The sequence below is a fragment of the Oncorhynchus keta genome, chromosome 4, assembly GCF_023373465.1.
Source record: "Oncorhynchus keta strain PuntledgeMale-10-30-2019 chromosome 4, Oket_V2, whole genome shotgun sequence".
Taxonomy (NCBI): domain Eukaryota; kingdom Metazoa; phylum Chordata; class Actinopteri; order Salmoniformes; family Salmonidae; genus Oncorhynchus; species Oncorhynchus keta.
Window position 1 is genome coordinate 4,057,145 of NC_068424.1, and position 27,826 is coordinate 4,084,970.

The 27,826-nt window shown below is 42.2% G+C and overlaps 2 protein-coding genes across 6 annotated transcripts in view; both read left to right on the forward strand.

The window, feature by feature from the left end:
- The first annotated feature begins 468 nt into the window (after nt 1-468).
- Nucleotides 469-3,080, forward strand: LOC127916559 (elongin-C). Its single transcript, XM_052498811.1, has 4 exons — nt 469-612; nt 1,034-1,067; nt 1,679-1,822; nt 2,793-3,080. The coding sequence occupies exons 2-4, from the start codon at nt 1,064-1,066 to the stop codon at nt 2,981-2,983; spliced, it is 339 nt and encodes a 112-aa protein (XP_052354771.1). The 5' UTR covers nt 469-612; nt 1,034-1,063; the 3' UTR covers nt 2,984-3,080.
- An 8,613-nt stretch (nt 3,081-11,693) lies between these two features.
- Nucleotides 11,694-27,826, forward strand: part of LOC127916560 (probable ubiquitin-conjugating enzyme E2 W-B) — a 48,552-nt gene continuing 32,419 nt past the window's right edge. Inside the window, exons 1-2 of one of the 5 annotated variants that reach the window (XM_052498847.1) lie at nt 11,694-11,762; nt 12,554-12,645. In XM_052498847.1, coding sequence (XP_052354807.1) covers nt 11,748-11,762; nt 12,554-12,645 — 107 coding nt within the window. In that variant the 5' untranslated portion in view covers nt 11,694-11,747. Of the gene's footprint in view, nt 11,763-12,074; nt 12,120-12,553; nt 12,646-27,826 lie in introns of those variants that run through there. The other 4 variants (XM_052498836.1, XM_052498849.1, XM_052498850.1 and 1 more) reach the window with 4 other exon arrangements.

Here is a 27,826-nt window from a genome sequence, read left to right on the forward strand (position 1 = left end):
TGGAGCAGCAGTCTAAGGCGCCCCCTGGAGAGACAGTTGGGTTAACAATCCTATTATGCACTGCACCAGTTTAGATAAAAATTATGACATAATAGGGGATGTTGAAATTAAACAAACTTGGATTAATCATATTGATGGCCCAATGAAGGATAATTCCTCTAACCGTATGGAAACATCTACTATAACGAAATATTATCATACTACTTCCTTTGCAGTGTTGCTGCTATTGTTGTTGTTCTATGACGTTTGTGTAATACTGCTTTTTTTCCACCGAGCTGCGGTGTCGCCCCATTCTACATTGCAAAACCATGCAACATATATCTTGAAAATGAAGGTTAAAAAAAAGTCAGGAAACCCTATAAATGTTTTGCTTCGTTAAATGCACCTCTATTAAACCTTGAACATATTTGATACATTCCACCACCAGATTAGATTTATTTATGTCAACCTTAAACAAAATGTCAGACCGGAACCAATGTAAGCGGGAAGTTGTATCACCTATTGTGCGGAATCCTCCGGATTGAATTACAGACGCGCAACACTATTTAGCGGAACCGTTTCCTGTGTCAAAATATCTTGCTAGCCGACACCTCAACATTCAACTATTGTGTGGTAATGAACATAATTATATTTTTGTTATGACACTATATCACTAATATCGCGTAAATCTCTATATTGTAAGGTGTATTTGTCATCGGAATATATATCTGTATTTTTGGTACCTTGATTGTTTGTCCAACTGGAAGGTAACGACTGGTTAGCCAGCTAGCTAACATAGCTACCTTCTGATAGCCTGGTGCTTCAGCTGTGTCTTTACGGGTAGGGGTTTGATCCGATTCAGGCTTTCAACTATTTGAGGAATGCCATGTAAAATATATTTTAAGAAAAATATGTAACGCGTTTAGCTACCAAATAAAATGCTATAATGTTTGTTATTAATTAGCCAGCTAACGGTATCTAGCCAGCCACCTGCAATTAGACATTTTGAAGTGTGACCATAGTGATTTTTAACAAAGTCGTCTGTTTGTTTCAGGGACAAGAGTTTTTCGATTTTGAAGATAACATGGGTGAGTGGAATTGTTCAGTTGACATGTTTCAATGTTTGTTGTCAAGATAATGAATGAAAAAATGGCACCTCGTGGAAAAAAAGAATTACTAGCAGAGAGAGCAAGGCGAGAGGGATAACTGGGCCCAAAATCTATATTCTCCAGCAGGTAGCAGTATCGTTTTATTTTTAAGGTGGTCAATGGTGTCTTATTGCTTTTTTGCTAAAATAAAAGTTGTACTGATATGTGGGACTCTTGACATCCTGGTTAAATTTGAGAAAAACACTATCTGCTCAATGACGAGAATGGACCCACACTGGGGCCTGGCTTCTGCCATCCAGGACCTCTATACCAGGCGGTGTCAGAGGATGTCCCTAAGAAGTGTCAGACTCCAGCCACCCCAGTCAAAGAATGTTCTCTCTGCTACCGCACGGCAAGCGGTACCGGAGCGCCAAGTCTACTGGAGCGCCAAGTCTACTGTCTTGTTCAGGGGCAGAACAACAGATTTTTACCTTGTCAGCTCGGGGGATTCAATTTTGCAAACTTTCGGTTACTAGTCCAACGCTCTAACCACTAGGCTACCTTGCCACCCCAGTTTCAGCGGTCTTACTTTTGCCTCTGCCCCTCATTAGATGGTGAAGAGAAGACCTACGGTGGCTGTGAAGGCCCAGATGCCATGTATGTGAAGCTGATCTCCTCTGATGGCCACGAGTTCATAGTGAAGAGAGAACACGCCTTGACCTCAGGGACCATCAAAGCCATGTTGAGTGGACCAGGTAAGCCCTTTGACCTCAGGGACCATCAAAGCCATGTTGAGTGGACCAGGTAAGCCCTTTGACCTCAGGGACCATCAAAGCCATGTTGAGTGGACCAGGTAAGCCCTTTGACCTCAGGGACCATTAAAGCCATGTTGAGTGGACCAGGTAAGCCCTTTGACCTCAGGGACCATCAAAGCCATGTTGAGTGGACCAGGTAAGCCCTTTGACCTCAGGGACCATTAAAGCCATGTTGAGTGGACCAGGTAAGCCCTTTGACCTCAGGGACCATCAAAGCCATGTTGAGTGGGGACCTTTGACCTCAGGGACCATCAAAGCCATGTTGAGTGGACCAGGTAAGCCCTTTGACCTCAGGGACCATCAATGCCATGTTGAGTGGACCAGGTAAGCCCTTTGACCTCAGGGACCATCAATGCCATGTTGAGTGGACCAGGTAAGCCCTTTGACCTCAGGGACCATCAACGCCATGTTGAGTGGACCAGGTTAAGCCCTTTGACCTCAGGGACCATCAACGCCATGTTGAGTGGACCAGGTTAAGCCCTTTGACCTCAGGGACCATTAACGCCAGGTAAGCCCTTTGACCTCAGGGACCATTAACGCCAGGTAAGCAGTGTTTGATTTAGCAAAGATTGTGCCTGGTGCTGGTCTACCAACTCAGTGGCCTAGTGGTTAGTGTCTACTCTGAGATTGGAAGGTTGAGAGTTTGATCCCTGGCCGAGTCATACTAAAGTCTTTTAAAATGGGGAAACTGTGCTTGGCACTCGGCATTAAGGGGTTAAGACCCTTACGATAGATTTGTGTCCTGTCCAGGAGATGTACATCAAGCTGCATCACATAACAACAAAAACAGGAGCTAGATGAGAAACCGATCTAAACTCTGATTTGGATGAGTGGGTCAGGAGGTAAACAGACATTCAGGATAATGTGTTGGGATTTACATCCTAATGGGTCACTTCTCCCTTTTCTCCAGGTCAGTTTGCAGAGAATGAAACCAACGAAGTGAACTTCAGAGAGATCCCCTCCCATGTCCTGTCCAAGGTGTGCATGTACTTCACCTACAAGGTCCGCTACACCAACAGCTCCACGGAGATCCCAGAGTTCCCCATCGCCCCTGAGATCGCCCTGGAACTACTCATGGCTGCCAACTTCTTGGATTGTTAAAAACTTCAAAAGAAATGTAGCAGTGTAAAACCTTTTTTTTGACTATTTAACTTGTTTGCCATGTTGCTTCAGATATAAAAACAAAAGTGAATGATGAGTAAGTTGTCAGTATGTAAAATGTTTTTTTTTTTTTTTTTTTTTGCACAATGCTTTGTCTACATTCTGGTAGTAAAGATTTGAATCTTAATCTAATAAACTGATATGGCTGCTCTAGAATGCGACAGTGGCTACCCCCCCCCACGTCGTACCCAATCATTCCTTTACCTCCCCACCACAAAGTATGCCTGAGTGTTTTGGTGCCAAATGGCTCCCCTCTTGTGTTTACAGCTTTTTACATTGAATTAGAACAGAATAGATATCGAAGGTCTGTTGGCCTGGTTTATGTTCATTAGTGCAAACCATGTCAAAATGTTTTACGATGAAAACAAGTTTCTTATAGGACATGCTCGGGTAGTCCTTCCCCTGGTTCAGTCCATATTTATCCAGTTAGGTTCTAGTGGACACAAGCCTGGCAGAGTAGTCTAACCTAATATAAATGTGTTCCCCTGGGCTATCAACCTCTGGGAGTTCCGTTATCTGTTCCCGATAATGTGTTCATAGGGTCCTACTAGTGTGACGGTAACTCGATTACCCGTCCATAGACGGCTTCATGATGTCATGTCACACGCCTCCAGTAAAGTGTAGCCTCAGTTTTTGCGTTTTAGATAATAAAATACCCTGGGCAAGGTGGACCTGATCCCAGATCAGCACGGCTTCTCCGAGACGCTAGATAAATACGGGACCGATGAGTATCTGCCAACATAAAACCTCATGTATCGAGGCAGACTAATTACAGTCAACTTCCTTTATGTCTGATGACTCCATTGACAAAATAATATAATGACAATGGATCACATCTCTTTATTACATCAGAGAGAAGACCAGTGGATGCTGGTGTGAGGAGATCTAGGAGGATGGGCTCATTGAAATGGAGTTTCTGTGTGTTTGATGTCTTCGATACCGGCCCATATATTCCACGACAATGAGCCGGACCTCCTATGCTTCCTCTCACCAGCCTCCATTGGTGAAGACACTGTTCAACATTGTAGCAATGTTCTCCCTCATAGGAGAAGAGAGTGTTTTTTTTTTTTTTCCCCCCTGCACTAATTTCACTGAAGCCTCTTAGACATCTGACCAGCGCTCCTGACTCTTTCTCATCACAGGAGAGGCTGTGCGTATGACCTTAAAAGGTCCTCAACAACGTTGGGAGTCACATTATCAGGCTTGTCTCTGCAAAAACACAGCTGGCATATAGTGCCTTAAGAAATTATTATTCCCCACTCCTAGACCTTTTCAACATTATGTCGTGTAACAGCCTGAATATAAAATAGATTAAATTTAGATTTGTGTCACTGGCCTGCACACATCAACCCCATAAAGTCAAAGTGGAACGCAAGCATTTTTCTACACCCGCAATAACATCTGCTAAATATGTGTATGCGACCAATGAAATGCGATTCGATTTGGAATACATTTTACTAATTAATTATAAATTAAATGTCTCGAGTTAATAAGTAGTCAACTCCTTTGTTATGGTAAACCTAAAGTTCAGGAGTAAAAATGTGCTTTACAATTCGCATAAGTTGCATGGAAATAATCGTATTGTACAATAATATTGTTTATCATGAGTTTTGAATGACTACCTCATATCTGTACTCCACCCACAGTCATCTGTGAGGTCCCTCAGTTGAGCAGTGAATTTCAAACACAGATTCAACCACAAAGACCAGGGAGGTTTTCCAATGCCTCGCAAAGAAGGACACCTATTGGTAGATGGGTAAAAAAAAAAATAGTACACATTTAATATCCCTTTGAGCATAGTGAAGTTATTAATTACACTTGGGATGGTGTATCAATACGCCCAGTCACTACAAAGATACAGGCGTTCCTTACTAACTCAGTTGCCCAGAGAGGAAGGAAACTGCTCAGGGATTTAACAATGAGGCCAATGGTGACTTTAAAACTGTCAAGAGTTTAGTGGCTGTGATAGGAGAAAACTGAAGATGGATCAACAACATTGTAGTTACTCCACAATACTGACTTAGTTGACAGAGGGAAAAGGAGGAGACCTGTACAGAATTAAAATAATATTTCAAAACATGCATCCTGTTTGCATCAAGTCAAAAATATTGGCAGAGCAATTACCTTTCTGTCCTTAAAACAAATGTTTATGTTTGGGTCAAATCCAACACATTACTGAGTACCACTCTCCATATTTTCAAGAATAGTGGTGGCTGCATCATGTTATGGGTATGCTTATAATTGTTAAGGACTGGGGAGTTTTACGGGCATAAAAAAAATGGAGCTAAGCACAGGAACAATCCTAGAGGAAAACCTGGTTCAGTCTGCTTTCCACCAGACACTGGGAGATGAATTCACCTTTCAGCAGGACAATAACCTAAAACACAAGGCAAAAATCTACACCTGGAGTTGCTTACAAGGAAGAACGTTCCTCAGTGGCCGAGTTACAGTTTTGACTTAAATCTACTAGAATATCTATGGCAAGACCTGAAAACTATTGTCTAGCAAAAATCAACAACCAATTTGACAGAGCTTGAAGAATGTTCATAAAATAACAGGCAACATGTTGCACAATACAGGGTGGAAAGCTCTTACAGCTCTTACAGCTCATACAACTCTTACAGCTCTTACAACTCTTACAGCTCTTACAGCTCTTACAAGTCTTACAGCTCTTAAAGCTCTTACAGCTCTTACAACTCTTACAGCTCTTACAGCTCTTACAACTCTTACAGCTCTTACAACTCTTACAGCTCTTACAACTCTTACAGCTCTTACAGCTCTTACAACTCTTACGGCTCTTATGGCTCTTACAACTCTTACAGCTCTTACAACTCTTACAGCTCATACAGCTCTTACAACTCTTACAGCTCTTACAGCTCTTACAGCTCTTACAACTCTTACAGCTCTTACAGCTCATACAGCTCTACAACTCTTACAGCTACAGCTCTTCTCTTACAGCTCTTACAGCTCATACAGCTCTTACAACTCTTACAGCTCTTACAGCTCTTACAGCTCATACAGCTCTTACAGCTCTTACAGCTCTTACAGCTCTTACAGCTCTTACACTCTTACGGCTCTTACAGCTCTTACAGCTCTTACAGCTCTTACAGCTCTTACAGCTCTTACAGCTCTTACAGCTCATACAGCTCTTACAGCTCTTACAGCTCTTACAGCTCTTACAGCTCTTACAGCTCTTACAACTCTTACAGCTCTTACAGCTCTTACAACTCTTACAGCTCTTACAGCTCTTACAGCTCTTACAACTCTTACAGCTCTTGCAGCTCTTACAGCTCTTACAGCTCTTACAGCTCTTACAGCTCTTAAAGCTCTTACAGCTCTTACAGCTCTTACAACTCTTGCAGCTACAGCTCTTACAGCTCTTACAGCTCTTACAGCTCTTACAGCTCTTACACTCTTACAGCTCTTACAGCTCTTACAGCTCTTACAGCTCTTACAGCTCTTACAGCTCTTACAGCTCTTACAACCATAAGCCAAAGGTGCTTCTACAATGTATTGCCTCAGTGGTGTGGATACTTACAGTACCAGTGAAACGTTTGGACACACCTATTCATCCAAGGGTTTTTCTTTATTTTTTTTACTATTTTCTATGTTGTAGAATAATAGTGAATACATCAACACTATGAAATGACACACATGGAATCATGTAGTAATGAAAAAAGTGTTAAGCAAATTCAAAATATATTTAATATTTTAGATTCTTCAAAGTAGCCACCCTTTGCCATAAATGACAGCTTTGCACACTCTTGGCATTCTCTCAACCAGCTTCACCTGGAATGCTTTCTAACAGTATTGAAGGAGTTCCCACATATGCTAAGCACTTGTTGGCTGCTTTTCCTTCACTCAGCGGTCCAACTCATCCCAAATCATCTCAACTGGGTTGAGGTCGGGTGATTGTGGAGGCCAGGTCATCTGATGCATTTAATCCATTTTCACTCTCCTTCTTGGTCAAATAGCCCTTAGACAGCCTGGAGGTGTGTTGGGTCATTGTCCTGTTGAAAAACAAATGATAGTCCCACTAAGCACAACCCAGATGGGATGGTGTATCACTGCAGAATGCTGTGGTAGCCAGGCTGGTTAAGTGTGCCTTGAATTCTAAATACATCACAGACAGTGTCATCAGCAAAGCACCATCACACCTCCTCCTCCATGCTTCACGGTGGGAACCAAACAAGTGGAGAGCATCCGTTCACCTACTCTGCATCTCACAAAGACACTGCAGTGGAACCAAAAATCTCAAATTTGGACTCATCAGAGCAAAGGACAGATTTCCACCGGTCTAATGTCCATTGCTTGTGTTTCTTGGACCAAGCAAGTCTCTTCTTCTATTTGGTGTCCTTTAGTAGTTGTTTCTTTGCAGCAATTCGACCATGAAGGCCTGATTCACACAGTCTCCCTGAACAGTTGATGTTGAGATGTGTCTGTGAAGCATTTATTTGGCCTGCAATTTCTAAGGCTGGTAACTCTAATGAATTTATCCTCTGCAGCAGGGGTAACTCTGGGTCTTCCTTTCCTGTGGCGGTCCTCATGAGAGCCAGTTTCATCAAGCGCTTGATGGTTTTTGCGACTGCACTTGAATAAACATTAAAAGTTCTTGAAATATTCCATATTTATGGACCTTCATGTCTTAAAGTAAAGATAGACTGTCATTTCTCTTTGCTTATTTGAGCAGTTCTTGCCATAAAGTATATTTGTGTTTTATCAAATAATCTTCTGTATACCAGCCCTACCTCGTCACAACACAACTGATTGGCTCAAATGCAACAAAAGGAAAGAAATTCCACAAATGAACTTTTTACAAGGCACACCTGTTAATTGAAATGCATTCCAGGTGACTACAACATTCATGAAGCTGGTTAGAGAACACAACATGACAAAACTGTCATCAAGGCAAAAGGTGGCTACTTTGAAGAATCTCAAATATAAAATATATTTTGATTTGTTTAACACTTTTCATTACAACATGATTCCTTACATGTTATTTCACAGTGTTGATTGATGTCTTCAACATTATTCTACAATGTAGAAATTGTATTATTTTTTTTTACAAAAACACTTGAATGAGTAGGTGTGTCCCAATGTGTGACTGGTACTGTATGTAAACAGATATTTCTCTAATTCATTTTCCAAAAATGTTCTGAAATGTCAAAAACATGTTCACTTTGTGAATATGGGTCATTATGTGTCGATTTAATCCATTTTTAATTGGCTGTAACATGGAAAAATGTGGAATAAGTAAAGGGTATGAATACTTTCTGAAGGCACGGGGACTGAACGTTATATTTTAATTTAGTTTAACCTTTATTTAACATAGGCAAGTCAGTTAAGAACAAATTCTTATTTAGCAATAACGGACAACCAGCATGGTAGCAAACAACATGACCTCCGGGGTTTGGATTAAAAATACAAATCAGTAAAAATATAGGACAAAACACGAGAGAGACAACACAACACTACATAGCAACACAAAAGAGAGACCTAAAGAGCGACAACACAGCATGGCAGCAACACATAACACAGCATGGTAGCAACACAACATGACAACAACATGGTAGCAACACAACATGACAACAACATGGTAGCAACACAACATGACAACAACATGGTAGCAACACAACATGACAACAACATGGTAGCAACACAACATGACAACAACATGGTAGCAACACAACATGACAACAACATGGTAGCAACACAACATAACAACAACATGGTAGCAACACAACATGGTAATAACACAACATGACAACAACATGGTAGCAACACAACATGACAACAACATGGTAGCAACACAACATAACAACAACATGGTAGCAACACAACATGACAACAACATGGTAGCAACACAACATGACAACAACATGGTAGCAACACAACATGACAACAACATGGTAGCAACACAACATGACAACAACATGGTAGCAACACAACATGACAACAACAACATGGTAGCAACACAACATGACAACAACATGGTAGCAACACAACATGACAACAACATGGTAGCAACACAACATGACAACAACATGGTAGCAACACAACATGACAACAACAACATGGTAGCAACACAACATGACAACAACATGGTAGCAACACAACATGACAACCCAGCATGGTAGCAACACAACATGACAACAACATGGTAGCAACAACAACATGGTAGCAACACAACATGACAACAACATGGTAGCAACACAACATGACAACAACATGGTAGCAACACAACATGACAACAGCATGGTAGCAACACAACATGACAACAACATGGTAGCAACACAACATGACAACAACATGGTAGCAACACAACACAGCTACAACATGGTAGCAACACAACATGACAACAACATGGTAGCAACACAACATGGTAGCAACATGGCAACATAACAACAACATGGTAGCAACACAACATGACAACAACATGGTAGCAACACAACATAACAACAGCATGGTAGCAACAACATGACAACAACATGGTAGCAACACAACATGACAACAACATGGTAGCAACACAACATGGTAGCAACACAACATGACAACAGCATGGTAGCAGCACAACATGACAACAGCATGGTAGCAACACAACATGACAACAGCATGGTAGCAACACAACATGACAACAGCATGGTAGCAACACAACATGACAACAACATGGTAGCAACACAACATGACAACAACATGGTAGCAACACAACATGACAACAACATGGTAGCAACACAACATGACAACAACATGGTAGCAACACAACATGACAACAACATGGTAGCAACACAACATGACAACAACATGGTAGCAACACAACATGACAACAACATGGTAGCAACACAACATGACAACAACATGGTAGCAACACAACATGACAACAACATGGTAGCAACACAACATGACAACAACATGGTAGCAACACAACATGACAACAACAACATGGTAGCAACACAACATGACAACAACATGGTAGCAACACAACATGACAACCCAGCATGGTAGCAACACAACATGACAACAACATGGTAGCAACACAACATGGTAGCAACACAACATGACAACAACATGGTAGCAACACAACATGACAACAACATGGTAGCAACACAACATGACAACAGCATGGTAGCAACACAACATGACAACAACATGGTAGCAACACAACATGACAACAACATGGTAGCAACACAACATGACAACAACATGGTAGCAACACAACATGACAACAACATGGTAGCAACACAACATAACAACAACATGGTAGCAACACAACATGGTAGCAACACAACATAACAACAACATGGTAGCAACACAACATGACAACAACATGGTAGCAACACAACATAACAACAGCATGGTAGCAACACAACATGACAACAACATGGTAGCAACACAACATGACAACAACATGGTAGCAACACAACATGGTAGTAACACAACATGACAACATCATGGTAGCAACACAACATGACAACATCATGGTAGCAACACAACATGACAACAACATGGTAGCAACACAACATGACAACAACATGGTAGCAACACAACATGACAACAACATGGTAGCAACACAACATGACAACAACATGGTAGCATGACACAACATGGTAGCAACACAACATGACAACAACATGGTAGCAACACAACATGACAACAGCATGGTAGCAACACAACATGACAACCCAGCATGGTAGCAACACAACATGACAACAGCATGGTAGCAACACAACATGACAACAACATGGTAGCAACACAACATGACAACAACATGGCAGCAACACAACATGACAACAACATGGTAGCAACACAACATGACAACCCAGCATGGTAGCAACACAACATGGCAACCCAGCATGGTAGCAACACAACATTACAACAACATGGTAGCAACACAACATGACAACCCAGCATGGTAGCAACACAACATGACAACCCAGCATGGTAGCAACACAAAACATGGTACAAACCATGTTGGGCAGAACAACAGGACAAAGGGCCCGTGAAGTGAAGAGAATATTCAGCGAACACACTGGTTCACCCAGAAAAATCTATGCCTTTCTAGGGAGTTTTCCAAGCCACCGTGCTTCTACACCTGCATTGCTTTGCTGTTTGGGGTTTTAGGCTGGGTTTCTGTACAGCACTTTGAGATATCAGCTGATGTACGAAGGGCTATATAAATCAATTTGATTTGATGTTCAGAATTAAAAAATAACCATATCTGGGAATTTGTGCTAAAAAAATGTATCTATGTGTGCTGACTGAGGAATGATTATCGTGTTGGTAGGCTGGCATTCAACAGCCTGTTGTTACAACCATCAATCCTCTTCACTGTTCACACATAACATCGGTTTTGATTTATCTCCAGGAAAATCTGTGGAATCTGAGAAACAGTTTTGAAAGGGCCCTTTATTTCACTGACACTACTAGAGGTCATTGACCTTCAGTTATCTCTTTTTCTTCTTCTTCCCCAACACCGTGCTGGCTTGTCTCTAACCCCTCTGTGACACCCCCAATTCACATTTTCGATTAAACTGCGCTTACTCTGGATTCATTCGAGCATCTTTGGTTATATTTTCTGTCCTCCGGACACAATACTGGGAAGGGCAACACTGTTTTCAGTGAATTCATTTCTGTTTTGTTTTGTGAACACCCCCCAGCCCATGTGACGACATGAGGGTAGCGTCGTCCTGATGCGGGGGGTTCCATCATGGCGTCGATGCAGGTAAGACCTACTGACGGAGGATCCATTTTCATCTGATATCTCATTTTTTCCCTCTCTCTTTCTTCCATTTGATATTTCAAGTCAAGTTAATACATTATTTATTATTTGAATTGTATTATTATCTATACTGATTTGTTTACGGTGTCACTTCGACGCCTGCACCTACCATCAATAGAATAAAAACCCACTGCACCTGACACAGTGTGTTTTTAATAACTAACTATCGAGCTAAAACGTTATGTGCTCCGTTGGAGACCGTCATTTGCGAGATTACCGGAAAAAACAATCTAATTATGTAGTGACATGCCAGCCAGGAGCAGAACGAGCGAAACTGGATAGCGGACTGACGTTACGGTGGTTTGTCTATTTACGGTATTATGTAGTAGTCTGGCTGGGTAAACTTGTCTCGATATTCATTAGGTGGATTAACTAGTTTAATGATGTTACTTATGCATTCCCTGAAACCTTATTCAGATGAAACCCAAAATGTTCATATCCAACCCTCGAGTTGCTATCAACGCCGATGGTAAACACTGCGTAGGCTGAACGAGCTGTAGTGTTAATAACACCGAGCTTTTTTGATTTTCATCTTTAAATTAGACGATATTACGAGACATTCGGCTGGCTGTTATTCTGTCTAGTTCGTTGTCTAACAAGGGAAGTACTGACATCTTTGAGGATTGTGTCTCCGATCGGTCGCATCATGTTTACACGAGTAGTTTTCAACTAAAAGACACCTCCCATTATTGTATCCCGGCTACAGCTGGAACGTGTGTTTTCTATCCTTACAGAAAAGGCTACAAAAGGAACTAATGGCTTTGCAAAATGATCCGCCCCCTGGAATGACGCTCAATGAGAAAAGTGTCCAGAACACCATCACACAGTGAGTATACATCCAGTAGTATACATCCAGTAGTATACACCCAGTAGTATACGTCCAGTAGTATACATCCAGTAGTGTACACCAGTAGTGTACATCCAGTAGTATACATCCAGTAGTATACACCAGTAGTATACATCCAGTAGTATACATCCAGTAGTATACATCCAGTAGTGTACATCCAGTAGTATACCCAGTAGTATACATCCAGTAGTATACATCCAGTAGTATATCCAGTAGTATACATCAGTAGTATACATCCAGTAGTATACATCCAGTAGTATACACGTCAGTAGTATACATCCAGTAGTATACGTCAGTAGTATACACCAGTAGTATACACCCAGTAGTATACACCAGTAGTGTACATCAGTAGTATACACCAGTAGTGTACATCAGTAGTATACATCAGTAGTATACATCCAGTAGTATACATCCAGTAGTATACACCCAGTAGTATACATCAGTAGTATACGTCCAGTAGTATACATCCCAGTAGTATACATCCAGTAGTATACATCAGTAGTATACGCAGTAGTATACACCAGTAGTATACACCAGTAGTATACATCCCAGTAGTATACACCAGTAGTATACATCCAGTAGAATACATCCAGTAGTATACGTCAGTAGTATACATCAGTAGTATACACCAGTAGTATACACCAGTAGTATACACCAGTAGTATACATCAGTAGTATACGTCCAGTAGTGTACATCCAGTAGTATACATCCAGTAGTATACGTCAGTAGTGTACATCCAGTAGTATACATCCAGTAGTATACGTCCCAGTAGTATACGTCAGTACATACGTCAGTAGTATACGTCCAGTAGTATACATCCAGTAGTATACACCCAGTAGTATACACCCAGTAGTGTACGTCAGTAGTATACGTCAGTAGTATACATCCAGTAGTATACATCCAGTAGTATACATCCAGTAGTATACACCCAGTAGTATACATCCAGTAGTATACACCAGTAGTATACATCAGTAGTGATATGCAACTGTTCAGGGAAGTCAGGAACCAATACACGCAGTCAGTCAGGAAAGCTAAGGCCAGCTTCTTCAGGCAAAAGTTTGCATCCTGTAGCTCCAACTCCAAAAGTTCTGGGACACTGTGAAGTCCATGGAGAACAAGAGCACCTCCTCTCAGCTGCCCCACTGAGGCTAGGAAACACGGTCTCCAGATAAATCCATGATTATCGAAAACTTCAATAAGCACTTCTCAACGGCTGGCCATGCCTTCCGCCTGGCTACTCCACCTCGGCCAACAGCTCCGCCCCCCCGTAGTTCCTCACCCAAGCCTCTCCAGGTTCTCCTTTACCCAAATCCCAGATAGCAGATGTTCTGAAAGAGCTGCAAAACCTGGAGTACAAATCAGCTGGGCTTGACAATCTGGACCAGCTATTTCTGAAACTATCTGCCGCCATTGTAGTATCACCAGCCTGTTCAACCTCTCTTTCATATCGTCTGAGATCCCCAAGGATTGAAAGCTGCCGCAGTCATCCCCCTCTTCAAAGGAGGAGACACCCTGGACCCAAAATAGACCTATATCCATCCTGCCCTGCCTATCTAAGGTCACCAGCCAAGTCAACAAACAGGTCACTGACCATCTCGAATCCCACCGTACCTTCTCCGCTGTGCAATCTGGTTTCCAGCCGGTCAGGTGCACCTCAGCCACACTCAAGGTACTAAATGATATCATAACCGCCATCGATAAAAGACAGTACTGTGCAGCCGTCTTCATCGACCTCGCCAGCTTTCGACTCTGTCAATCACCAAATTCTTATCGGCAGACTCAACAGCCTCGGTTTTCGGATGACTGCCTTAGTTCACCAATTACTTTGCAGACAGAGTTCAGTGTGTCAAATCAGAGGGCATGCTGTCCGGTCCTCTGGCAGTCTCTATGGGGTGCCACACCCCAATTCTCGGGCCGACTCTTTTCTCTGTATATATCAATGATGTTGCTCTTGCCGCGGGCGATTCCCTGATCCACCTCTACGCAGACGACACCATTCTATATACTTTCGGCCCGTCATTGGACACTGTGCTATCAAACCTCCAAACGAGCTTCAATGCCATACAGCACTCCTTCCGTGGCCTCCAACTGCTCTTAAACGAGTAAAACCAAATGCATGCTTTTCAACCGACGCTGCCTGCACCTGCATGCCCGTAGCATCACCACCCTGGATGGTTCCAACCTTGAATATGTGGACATCTATAAGTACCTAGGTGTCTGGCTAGACTGCAAACTCTCCTTCCAGACTCACATCAAACATCTCCAATCAAAAATCAAATCCAGAGTCGGCTTTCCTATTCCGCAACAAAGCCTCCTTCACTCACGCTGCCAAGCTTACCCTAGTAAAACTGACTATCCCTACCGATCCTCGACTTCGGCGATGTCATCTACAAAATGGCTTCCAACACTCTACTCAGCAAACTGGATGCAGTCTATCACAGTGCCATCCGTTTTGTCATAAAGCACCTTATACCACCCACCACTGCGACTTGTATGCTCTAGTCGGCTGGCCCTCACTACATAGCGTCGCCAGACCCACTGGCTCCAGGTCATTTACAAGTCCATGCTAGGTAAAGCTCCGCCTTATCTCAGTTCACTGGTCACGTGGCAACACCCATCCGTAGCACGCGCTCCAGCAGGTGTATCTCACTGATCATCCCTAAAGCCAACACCTCATTTGGCCGCCTTTCGTTCCAGTACTCTGCTGCCTGTGACTGGGCGAATTGCAAAAATCGCTGAAGTTGGAGACTTTTATCTCCCTCACCAACTTCAAACATCAGCTATCCGAGCAGCTAACCGATCGCTGCAGCTGTACATAGTCTATAGGTAAATAGCTCACCCTTATTCACCTGCCTCATTCCCATACTGTTTTTATACTGTTTTTATTTATTTACTTTTCTGCTCTTTTGCACACCAATATCACCAATATCTCTACCTGTACATGCCCATCTGATCATTTATCACTCCAGTGTTAATCTGCAAATTGTATTATTCGCCTACCTCCTCATGCCTTTTGCACACATTGTATATAGATTGCCCATTTTTTTCTACTGTGTTATTGACTAGTTAATTGTTTACTCCATGTGTAACTCTGTGTTGTCTGTTCACACTGCTATGCTTTATCTTGGCCAGGTCGCAGTTGCAAATGAGAACTTGTTCTCAACTAGCCTACCTGGTTAAATAAAGGTGAAATAAAAAATAAAATAAAAAATCCAGTAGTATACACCCAGTAGTATACATCCAGTAGTATACACCCAGTAGTATACATCAGTAGTATACACCCAGTAGTGTACGCAGTAGTATACACCCAGTAGTATACACGCAGTAGTATACATCCAGTAGTATACATCAGTAGTATACACCCAGTAGTGTACACCCAGTAGTATACACCCAGTAGTATACACCCAGTAGTATACATCCAGTAGTATACATCAGTAGTATACCCAGTAGTATACATCCAGTAGTGTACACCCAGTAGTATACACCCAGTAGTATACATCCAGTAGTATACATCAGTAGTATACACCCAGTAGTATACATCAGTAGTATACACCCAGTAGTATACATCCAGTAGTGTACACCCAGTAGTGTACATCAGTAGTATACACCAGTAGTGTACATCCAGTAGTATACGTCAGTAGTATACACCAGTAGTATACCAGTAGTATACATCCAGTAGTATACATCCAGTAGTATACATCAGTAGTATACACCCAGTAGTGTACATCCAGTAGTGTACATCCAGTAGTATACACCAGTAGTATACATCCAGTAGTATACATCCAGTAGTATACACCAGTAGTGTACATCAGTAGTATACATCCAGTAGTATACACCCAGTAGTATACATCCAGTAGTATACGTCCAGTAGTATACATCCAGTAGTATACACCCAGTAGTATACATCCAGTAGTATACACCCAGTAGTATACACCCAGTAGTATACACCCAGTAGTGTACATCCAGTAGTATACACCCAGTAGTATACATCCAGTAGTATACATCCAGTAGTATACGTCCAGTAGTATACACCCAGTAGTGTACATCCAGTAGTATACATCCAGTAGTATACATCCAGTAGTATACATCCAGTAGTATACATCCAGTAGTATACACCAGTAGTATACACCAGTAGTGTACATCCAGTAGTATACACCAGTAGTATACATCCAGTAGTATACATCCAGTAGTATACATCCAGTAGTATACATCCAGTAGTATACGCCCAGTAGTATACACCCAGTAGTGTACATCCAGTAGTATACATCCAGCAGTATACATCCAGTAGTATACATCCAGTAGTATACATCCAGTAGTATACACCAGTAGTATACACCAGTAGTGTACATCCAGTAGTATACACCAGTAGTATACACCAGTAGTGTACATCCAGTAGTATACGTCCAGTAGTATACATCCAGTAGTATACACCCAGTAGTATACATCCAGTAGTATACACCCAGTAGTATACGTCCAGTAGTATACACCCAGTAGTACACCCAGTAGTATACACCCAGTAGTATACATCAGTAGTATACACCCAGTAGTGTACATCCAGTAGTATACATCCAGTAGTATACATCCAGTAGTATACGTCCAGTAGTATACACCAGTAGTATACACCAGTAGTGTACATCCAGTAGTATACGTCCAGTAGTATACACCCAGTAGTATACGCAGTAGTATACACCAGTAGTATACACCCAGTAGTATGTGTCAGTAGTATACACCCAGTAGTATACACCCAGTAGTATACACCCAGTAGTATACATCAGTAGTATACACGCAGTAGTGTACATCCAGTAGTATACACCCAGTAGTGTACGCAGTAGTATACACCCAGTAGTATACACCAGTAGTGTACATCCAGTAGTGTACATCCAGTAGTATACACCCAGTAGTATACACGCAGTAGTATGATCCAGTAGTATACATCCAGTAGTATACATCAGTAGTACACACCAGTAGTGTACACCCAGTAGTGTACACCCAGTAGTACACCAGTAGTATACACCCAGTAGTGTACACCCAGTAGTATACACCCAGTAGTGTACATCAGTAGTATACACCAGTAGTATACATCCAGTAGTATACACCCAGTAGTATACACCCAGTAGTATACACCCAGTAGTGTACACCCAGTAGTATACACCCAGTAGTATACATCCAGTAGTATACATCAGTAGTATACACCCAGTAGTATACACCCAGTAGTATACATCCAGTAGTATACATCAGTAGTATACACCCAGTAGTGTACATCCAGTAGTATACACCCAGTAGTGTACACCCAGTAGTATACACCCAGTAGTATACATCCAGTAGTATACATCAGTAGTATACACCCAGTAGTGTACATCCAGTAGTATACACCCAGTAGTATACATCCAGTAGTATACACCAGTAGTACCCAGTAGTGTACATCCAGTAGTGTACATCAGTAGTGTACATCAGTAGTGTACACCCAGTAGTATACACCCAGTAGTGTACATCCAGTAGTATACACCCAGTAGTGTACCCAGTAGTATACCCAGTAATACATCAGTAGTGTACACCAGTAGTATACACCAGTAGTGTACACCCAGTAGTGTACATCCAGTAGTATACACCCAGTAGTATACACCCAGTAGTATACACCCAGTAGTGTACACCCAGTAGTATACACCAGTAGTATACACCAGTAATAATAATATAATATAATAATATAATATAATAATAATAATAATAATATATGCCATTTAGCTGACGCTTTTATCCAAAGCGACTTACAGTCATGTGTGCATACATTCTACGTATGGGTGGTCCCGGGAATCGAACCCACTACCCTGGCGTTACAAGCGCCATGCTCTACCAACTGAGCCACAGAAGGACCACCAGTAGTATACATCCAGTAGTATACACCCAGTAGTATACACCCAGTAGTGTACACCCAGTAGTATACACCAGTAGTATACACCCAGTAGTATACATCCAGTAGTATAATCCAGTAGTGTACACCAGTAGTATACACCCAGTAGTATACGCAGTAGTATACCCAGTAGTATACGCAGTAGTATAACCCAGTAGTGTACACCAGTAGTATACCCAGTAGTGTACATCAGTAGTGTACCCAGTAGTGTACATCAGTAGTGTACACCAGTAGTATACACCAGTAGTATCACCAGTAGTATGCAGTAGTGTACGCAGTAGTATACACCAGTAGTGTACACCAGTAGTGTACACCAGTAGTATACATCAGTAGTATACACCCAGTAGTATACACCCAGTAGTATACACCAGTAGTGTACATCCAGTAGTATGCATCAGTAGTATACACCCAGTAGTGTACATCCAGTAGTATACATCAGTAGTATACACCCAGTAGTGTACATCAGTAGTATACACCTAGTATTATACATCAGTAGTATACACCCAGTAGTATACACCCAGTAGTGTACATCAGTAGTATACACCCAGTAGTATACACCCAGTAGTGTACATCAGTAGTATACACCCAGTAGTGTACATCAGTAGTATACACCAGTAGTATACACCCAGTAGTGTACATCAGTAGTATACACCCAGTAGTATACGCAGTAGTATACACCCAGTAGTATACACCCAGTAGTATACACCCAGTAGTGTACATCAGTAGTATACACCCAGTAGTATACACCCAGTAGTGTACATCAGTAGTATACCCAGTAGTATACACCCAGTAGTGTACATCAGTAGTATACATCAGTAGTATACCCCAGTAGTATACATCAGTAGTATACACCCAGTAGTATACACCCAGTAGTATACACCCAGTAGTATACACCCAGTAGTATACACCCAGTAGTATACACCCAGTAGTGTTCACCAGGATGCAGCTTGCTGAGGTATGTGGTTATTCATGTCTTGTTCGTAAATAATTCACTCTGGCCATCTCGTTGCCAGTAACTCATTTAGTGATTAATCCTAAAGATATCATGAAAAACAGCCCTAACCAGCTCTGCTAGGACGAGACTATGGTGAGGTGAGGTGTTTTCTCATTTGTCTGGAAGTAGCTAGCCAACGTTAGCTTGTTAGCATGGGTTCTTCAAATCAATTTGATTCGTCACATGCTTCGTAAACAACCGGTGTAGACCTACTAACGAGTGTGAGTGTAGTGAGGTATCAGTGTAGTGCGACAGTGTGCGACAGTGTAGTGTAGTGTGACAGTGTAGTGCGACAGTGTAGTGTGGTGCGACAGTGTAGTGTGACAGTGTAGTGCGACAGTGTAGTGTGTGTGACAGTGTAGTGTAGTGTGACAGTGTAGTGTGACAGTGTAGTGCGTCAGTGTAGTGCGACAGTGTAGTGTAGTGTGACAGTGTAGTGCGACAGTGTAGTGCGACAGTGTAGTGTGGTGCGACAGTGTAGTGTGACAGTGTAGTGTGACAGTGTAGTGTAGTGTGACAGTGTAGTGTAGTGTGACAGTGTAGTGTAGTGTGACAGTGTAGTGTGACAGTGTAGTGCGACAGTGTAGTGCGACAGTGTAGTGCGTCAGTGTAGTGCGTCAGTGTAGTGCGACAGTGTAGTGTAGTGTGACAGTGTAGTGCGACAGTGTAGTGTGGTGCGACAGTGTAGTGCGACAGTGTAGTGTGGTGCGACAGTGTAGTGTGACAGTGTAGTACGACAGTGTAGTGTGGTGCGACAGTGTAGTGTGTGTGACAGTGTAGTGTAGTGTGACAGTGTAGTGTGACAGTGTAGTGTGTCAGTGTAGTGCGTCAGTGTAGTGCGTCAGTGTAGTGCGACAGTGTAGTGTAGTGTGACAGTGTAGTGCGACAGTGTAGTGTGGTGCGACAGTGTAGTGCGACAGTGTAGTGCGACAGTGTAGTGCGTCAGTGTAGTGCGACAGTGTAGTGCGTCAGTGTAGTGCGTCAGTGTAGTGCGACAGTGTAGTGCGACAGTGTAGTGCGACAGTGTAGTGTGGTGCGACAGTGTAGTGCGACAGTGTAGTGCGACAGTGTAGTGTGGTGCGACAGTGTAGTGTGACAGTGTAGTGCGACAGTGTAGTGTAGTGTGACAGTGTAGTGTAGTGTGACAGTGTAGTGTAGTGTTACAGTGTAGTGTGTGTGACAGTGTAGTGTAGTGTTACAGTGTAGTGTAGTGTGACAGTGTAGTGTGTGTGACAGTGTAGTGTAGTGTGACAGTGTAGTGTAGTGTGACAGTGTAGTGTGACAGTGTAGTGCGACAGTGTAGTGCGACAGTGTAGTGCGACAGTGTAGTGTGTGTGACAGTGTAGTGTGGTGCGACAGTGTAGTGCGACAGTGTAGTGCGACAGTGTAGTGCGACAGTGTAGTGTGACAGTGTAGTGCGACAAGTGCGACAGTGTAGTGTAGTGCGACAGTGTAGTGCGACAGTGTAGTGTGACAGTGTAGTGCGACAGTGTAGTGTAGTGCGACAGTGTAGTGTGACAGTGTAGTGCGACAGTGTAGTGTGACAGTGTAGTGTGGTGCGACAGTGTAGTGTGGTGTGACAGTGTAGTGTGACAGTGTAGTGTGGTGCGACAGTGTAGTGCGACAGTGTAGTGTGGTGCGACAGTGTAGTGTGGTGTGACAGTGTAGTTCGACAGTGTAGTGCGACAGTGTAGTGCGACAGTGTAGTGTGACAGTGTAGTGTGGTGCGACAGTGTAGTGTGACAGTGTAGTGCGTCAGTGTAGTGCTGACAGTGTAGTGCGTCAGTGTAGTGCGACAGTGTAGTGCGACAGTGTAGTGTGTGTGACAGTGTAGTGTGTGTGATTAGTGTAGTGTGTGTGACAGTGTAGTGCGACAGTGTACTGCGTCAGTGTAGTGCGACAGTGTAGTGCGACAGTGTAGTGTGACAGTGTAGTGCGACAGTGTAGTGTGTGTGACAGTGTAGTGTGACAGTGTGGTGCGACAGTGTAGTGCGACAGTTTAGTGTGGTGCGACAGTGTAGTGTGACAGTGTAGTGTGGTGCGACAGTGTAGTGTGGTGCGACAGTGTAGTGTGTGCGACAGTGTAGTGTGTGTGACAGTGTAGTGTATGTGACAGTGTAGTGTGACAGTGTAGTGCGACAGTGTAGTGCGACAGTGTAGTGTGACAGTGTAGTGTGACAGTGTAGTGTGACAGTGTATTTAGGGTAAGTAATTGTAGTAATTGGTGCGACAGTGTAGTGTGACAGTGTAGTGCGACAGTGTAGTGTGGTGTGACAGTGTAGTGTGACAGTGTAGTGCGACAGTGTAGTGTGACAGTGTAGTGTGGTGCGACAGTGTAGTGTGGTGTGACAGTGTAGTGTGACAGTGTAGTGCGACAGTGTAGTGTGGTGTGACAGTGTAGTGTGTGTGACAGTGTAGTGTGTGTGACAGTGTAGTGCGACAGTGTACTGCGTCAGTGTACTGCGTCAGTGTAGTGCGACAGTGTAGTGTGACAGTGTAGTGCGACAGTGTAGTGTGTGTGACAGTGTAGTGTGACAGTGTAGTGCGTCAGTGTAGTGTGACAGTGTAGTGTGGTGCGACAGTGTAGTGTGACAGTGTAGTGCGACAGTGTAGTGCGACAGTGTAGTGTGTGTGACAGTGTAGTGTGTGTGACAGTGTAGTGTGTGTGACAGTGTAGTGTGTGTGACAGTGTAGTGCGACAGTGTAGTGCGACAGTGTAGTGTGACAGTGTAGTGTGACAGTGTATTTAGGGTAAGTAATTGTAGCGTAACTAAATTGGCAGGGAGTGAATAATATATAATTATTTTAGGTTACTGTGAACTGAATTTGACCAAAGAGTAGCTCTTTGTTTTTTTGTTGCAAAACCGTTTTCCCGTTGCAGAGAGCTTTATTCTGTCTGTTTGCTCTAGTGGATATACACAGACTGACAGACACACTGGTTTGGTTAGCGGCGTGCCTCCTTCTTTTAGTTCCGTTTTGATATCCTTCCCAGTAACAGCCATCCATTCTTGTCTGTTACAAAACATTGGCTTCTGATATAATCTTTCTCCATGAGAAGCAGCACCCAAGCAAATGAATGGCGCCCGTGTGATTGAGTGCAAACAGAGATACGGTAGCATGTGTTAATGTTTAGTAGCTGTTGTTTATGGAACTGTGTGTGTGTGTGTGTGAGAGCGAGTACTCTCTGTCTCTAGATGTTGTTCCTGCCGTGGTGTTGTGGGTCAGTGTCCCCGTCTTTACACAGCGGTATGAGAGTAGCATTAGATACCACGGTGTCCTGACGCCGCCACGGTGTCATGACGTCGCCGCGGTGTCATGATGTCGCCACGGTGTTATGACGCCGCCACGGTGTCAGCGACGTCGCTACGGTGTCATGACGCCGCCACGGTGTCCTGACGTCGCTACGGTGTCATGACGCCGCCACGGTGTCGCTGACGACCCCGCCACGGTGTCATGACGCCGCCGCGGTGTCATGGCGTCGCCGCGGTGTCATGACGCCGCCGCGGTGTCATAAACGTCGCCGCGGTGTCATGACGTCGCCGCTGTGTCATTATCGCCGCCGCGGTGTCAGTTTACGTCGCCGCGGTGTCATGACGCCGCCACGGTGTCAAACGTTTCGCCACGGTGTCATTGACGCCGCCACGGTGTCATGACGTTTCGCCACGGTGTCATAAACGTTTATCGCCACGGTGTCATAAACGTCGCTGGAGTGCGTGCTCTTCGGGCCAATGTTAACAAGGAATTATTAAACTAGTTTATCCTGACCCCCTGTATTAAACTAGTTTATCCTGACCCCCCTGTATTAAACTAGTTTATCCTGACCCCCTGTATTAAACTAGTTTATCCTGACCCCACTGTATTAAACTAGTTTATCCTGACCCCCCTGTATTAAACTAGTTTATCCTGACCCCCTGTATTAAACTAGTTTATCCTGACCCCCTGTATTAAACTAGTTTATCCTGACCCCCTGTATTAAACTAGTTTATCCTGACCCCCTGTATTAAACTAGTTTATCCTGACCCCTGTATTAAACTAGTTTATCCTGACCCCCTGTATTAAACTAGTTTATCCTGACCCCCTGTATTAAACTAGTTTATCCTGACCCCCTGTATTAAACTAGTTTATCCTGACCCCCCTGTATTAAACTAGTTTATCCTGACCCCCTGTATTAAACTAGTTTATCCTGAACCCCCTGTATTAAACTAGTTTATCCTGACCCCCTGTATTAAACTAGTTTATCCTGACCCCCTGTATTAAACTAGTTTATCCTGACCCCCTGTATTAAACTAGTTTATCATGACCCCTGTATTAAAGTAGTTTATCCTGACCCCCCTGTATTAAACTAGTTTATCCTGACCCCCCTGTATTAAACTAGTTTATCCTGACCCCCCTGTATTAAACTAGTTTATCCTGACCCCCTGTATTAAACTAGTTTATCCTGACCCCCTGTATTAAACTAGTTTATCCTGACCCCCTGTATTAAACTAGTTTATCCTGACCCCCTGTATTAAACTAGTTTATCCTGACTAGTTTATCCCCCCCCTGTATTAAACTAGTTTATCCTGACCCCCTGTATTAAACTAGTTTATCCTGACCCCCTGTATTAAACTAGTTTATCCTGACCCCCCTGTATTAAACTAGTTTATCCTGACCCCCCTGTATTAAACTAGTTTATCCTGACCCCCTGTATTAAACTAGTTTATCCTGACCCCCTGTATTAAACTAGTTTATCCTGATCCCCCTGTATTAAACTAGTTTATCCTGACCCCCCTGTATTAAACTAGTTTATCCTGACCCCCTGTATTAAACTAGTTTATCCTGACCCCCTGTATTAAACTAGTTTATCCTGACCCCCCGTATTAAACTAGTTTATCCTGACCCCCCCTGTATTAAACTAGTTTATCCTGACCCCCTGTATTAAACTAGTTTATCCTGACCCCCTGTATTAAACTAGTTTATCCTGACCCCCCCTGTATTAAACTAGTTTATCCTGACCCCCTGTATTAAACTAGTTTATCCTGACCCCCCTGTATTAAACTAGTTTATCCTGACCCCCCCTGTATTAAACTAGTTTATCCTGACCCCCCCTGTATTAAACTAGTTTATCCTGACCCCCCCTGTATTAAACTAGTTTATCCTGACCCCCCCTGTATTAAACTAGTTTATCCTGACCCCCCTGTATTAAACTAGTTTATCCTGACCCCCCCTGTATTAAACTAGTTTATCCTGACCCCCCTGTATTAAACTAGTTTATCCTGACCCCCCTGTATTAAACTAGTTTATCCTGACCCCTGTATTAAACTAGTTTATCCTGACCCCCCTTTATTAAACTAGTTTATCCTGCCCCCCCTGTATTAAACTAGTTTATCCTGACCCCTGTATTAAACTAGTTTATCCTGACCCCCCTGTATTAAACTAGTTTATCCTGACCCCCCTGTATTAAACTAGTTTATCCTGACCCCCTGTATTAAACTAGTTTATCCTGACCCCCCTGTATTAAACTAGTTTATCCTGACCCCCCTGTATTAAACTAGTTTATCCTGACCCCCTGTATTAAACTAGTTTATCCTGACCCCCTGTATTAAACTAGTTTAACCCCCATATTAAACTAGTTTATCCCCCCCATATTAAACTAGTTTAACCTGACCCATATTAAACCAGTTTATCCCCCCATATTAAACTAGTTTATCCCCCATATTAAACTAGTTTAACCCCCCATATTAAACTAGTTTAACCCCCCATATTAAACTAGTTTATCCCCCATATTAAACTAGTTTACCCCCCATATTAAACTAGTTTAACCCCCATATTAAACTAGTTTAACCCCCCATATTAAACTAGTTTATCCCCCCATATTAAACTAGTTTAACCCCCATATTAAACTAGTTTAACCCCCTGTATTAAACTAGTTTATCCCCCCCATATTAAACTAGTTTATCCCCCCATATTAAACTAGTTTAACCCCCATATTAAACTAGTTTAACCCCCATATTAAACTAGTTTAACTGACCCCCCATATTAAACTAGTTTAACCCCCATATTAAACTAGTTTAACCCCCCCATATTAAACTAGTTTAACCCCCCATATTAAACTAGTTTAACCCTATCCCCCATATTAAACTAGTTTAACCCCCATATTAAACTAGTTTAACCCTACCCCCATATTAAACTAGTTTAACCCCCCATATTAAACTAGTTTAACCCCCATATTAAACTAGTTTAACCCCCCCCATATTAAACTAGTTTAACCCCCCATATTAAACTAGTTTATCCCCCCATATTAAACTAGTTTAACCCCCCCATATTAAACTAGTTTAACCTGTATTAAACTAGTTTTCCCCCCATATTAAACTAGTTTAACCCCCCATATTAAACTAGTTTAACCCCCCCATATTAAACTAGTTTAACCCCCCCATATTAAACTAGTTTAACCCCCATATTAAACTAGTTTAACCCCCCATATTAAACTAGTTTAACCCCCATATTAAACTAGTTTAACCCCCATATTAAACTAGTTTAACCCCCCCCATATTAAACTAGTTTAACCCCCCATATTAAACTAGTTTAACCCCCCCCCATATTAAACTAGTTTAACCCTACCCCCCATATTAAACTAGTTTAACCCCCCCATATTAAACTAGTTTAACCCCCATATTAAACTAGTTTAACCCCCCCCATATTAAACTAGTTTAACCCCCATATTAAACTAGTTTAACCCCCCCCATATTAAACTAGTTTAACCCCCATATTAAACTAGTTTAACCCCCCCCATATTAAACTAGTTTAACCCCCCCCATATTAAACTAGTTTAACCCCCATATTAAACTAGTTTAACCCCCATATTAAACTAGTTTAACCCCCCCATATTAAACTAGTTTAACCCCCATATTAAACTAGTTTAACCCCCATATTAAACTAGTTTAACACCCCCATATTAAACTAGTTTAACACCCCCATATTAAACTAGTTTAACCCCCCATATTAAACTAGTTTAACCCCCCATATTAAACTAGTTTAAGCCCCCATATTAAACTAGTTTAACCCCCCCCCATATTAAACTAGTTTAACCCCCCATATTAAACTAGTTTAACCCCCCCCATATTAAACTAGTTTAACTCCCCCCATATTAAACTAGTTTAACCCCTCCCCCATATTAAACTAGTTTAACCCCCCATATTAAACTAGTTTAACCCCCCATATTAAACTAGTTTAACCCCCCCCATATTAAACTAGTTTAACCCCCCATATTAAACTAGTTTAACCCCCATATTAAACTAGTTTAACCCCCCCCCCATATTAAACTAGTTTAACCCCCCATATTAAACTAGTTTAACCCCCATATTAAACTAGTTTGCCCCCCCATATTAAACTAGTTTAACCCCCCATATTAAACTAGTTTAACCCCCATATTAAACTAGTTTAACCCCCCCATATTAAACTAGTTTAACCCCCATATTAAACTAGTTTAACCCCCCATATTAAACTAGTTTAACCCCCCATATTAAACTAGTTTAACCCCCCCATATTAAACTAGTTTAACCCCCCCATATTAAACTAGTTTAACCCCCCATATTAAACTAGTTTAACCCCCCCATATTAAACTAGTTTAACCCCCCCCCATATTAAACTAGTTTAACCCCCATATTAAACTAGTTTAACCCCCCCCATATTAAACTAGTTTAACCCCCATATTAAACTAGTTTAATATTAAACTAGTTTAACCCCCCCCATATTAAACTAGTTTTTTTGTTTAACCCCCCATATTAAACTAAACCCCTCTGCCATATTAAACTAGTTTGCCCCCCATGTTTTGGTGGTTTGGGCCCTATCTCCTCTGTCAGCAACTAGTTTCCCATATTGAACTAGTTTAACCCCCCATATTAAACTAGTTCAACCATATTAAACTAGTTTAACCCCCACATTAAACTAGTTTAACCCCCCATATTAAACTAGTTTAAGCCCCTACCCCCATATTAAACTAGTTTACCCCCATATTAAACTAGTTTAACCCCCCATATTAAACTAGTTTAGACCCCATATTAAAAGTTAATACCCCCCATATTAAACTAGTTTAAAACACCCCATATTAAACTAGTTAAACATTACCCCCCATATTAAACTAGTTTCAAAACATCAAAAACATTACAAATGTCATATTAAATAGTTTATATACCCCACAATGTACAAATAGTTTAAAGGACACAAGATAAACTAGTTTAAGCATAAAACTAGTTGTATTTAAATGGTTTTGTTCTTAA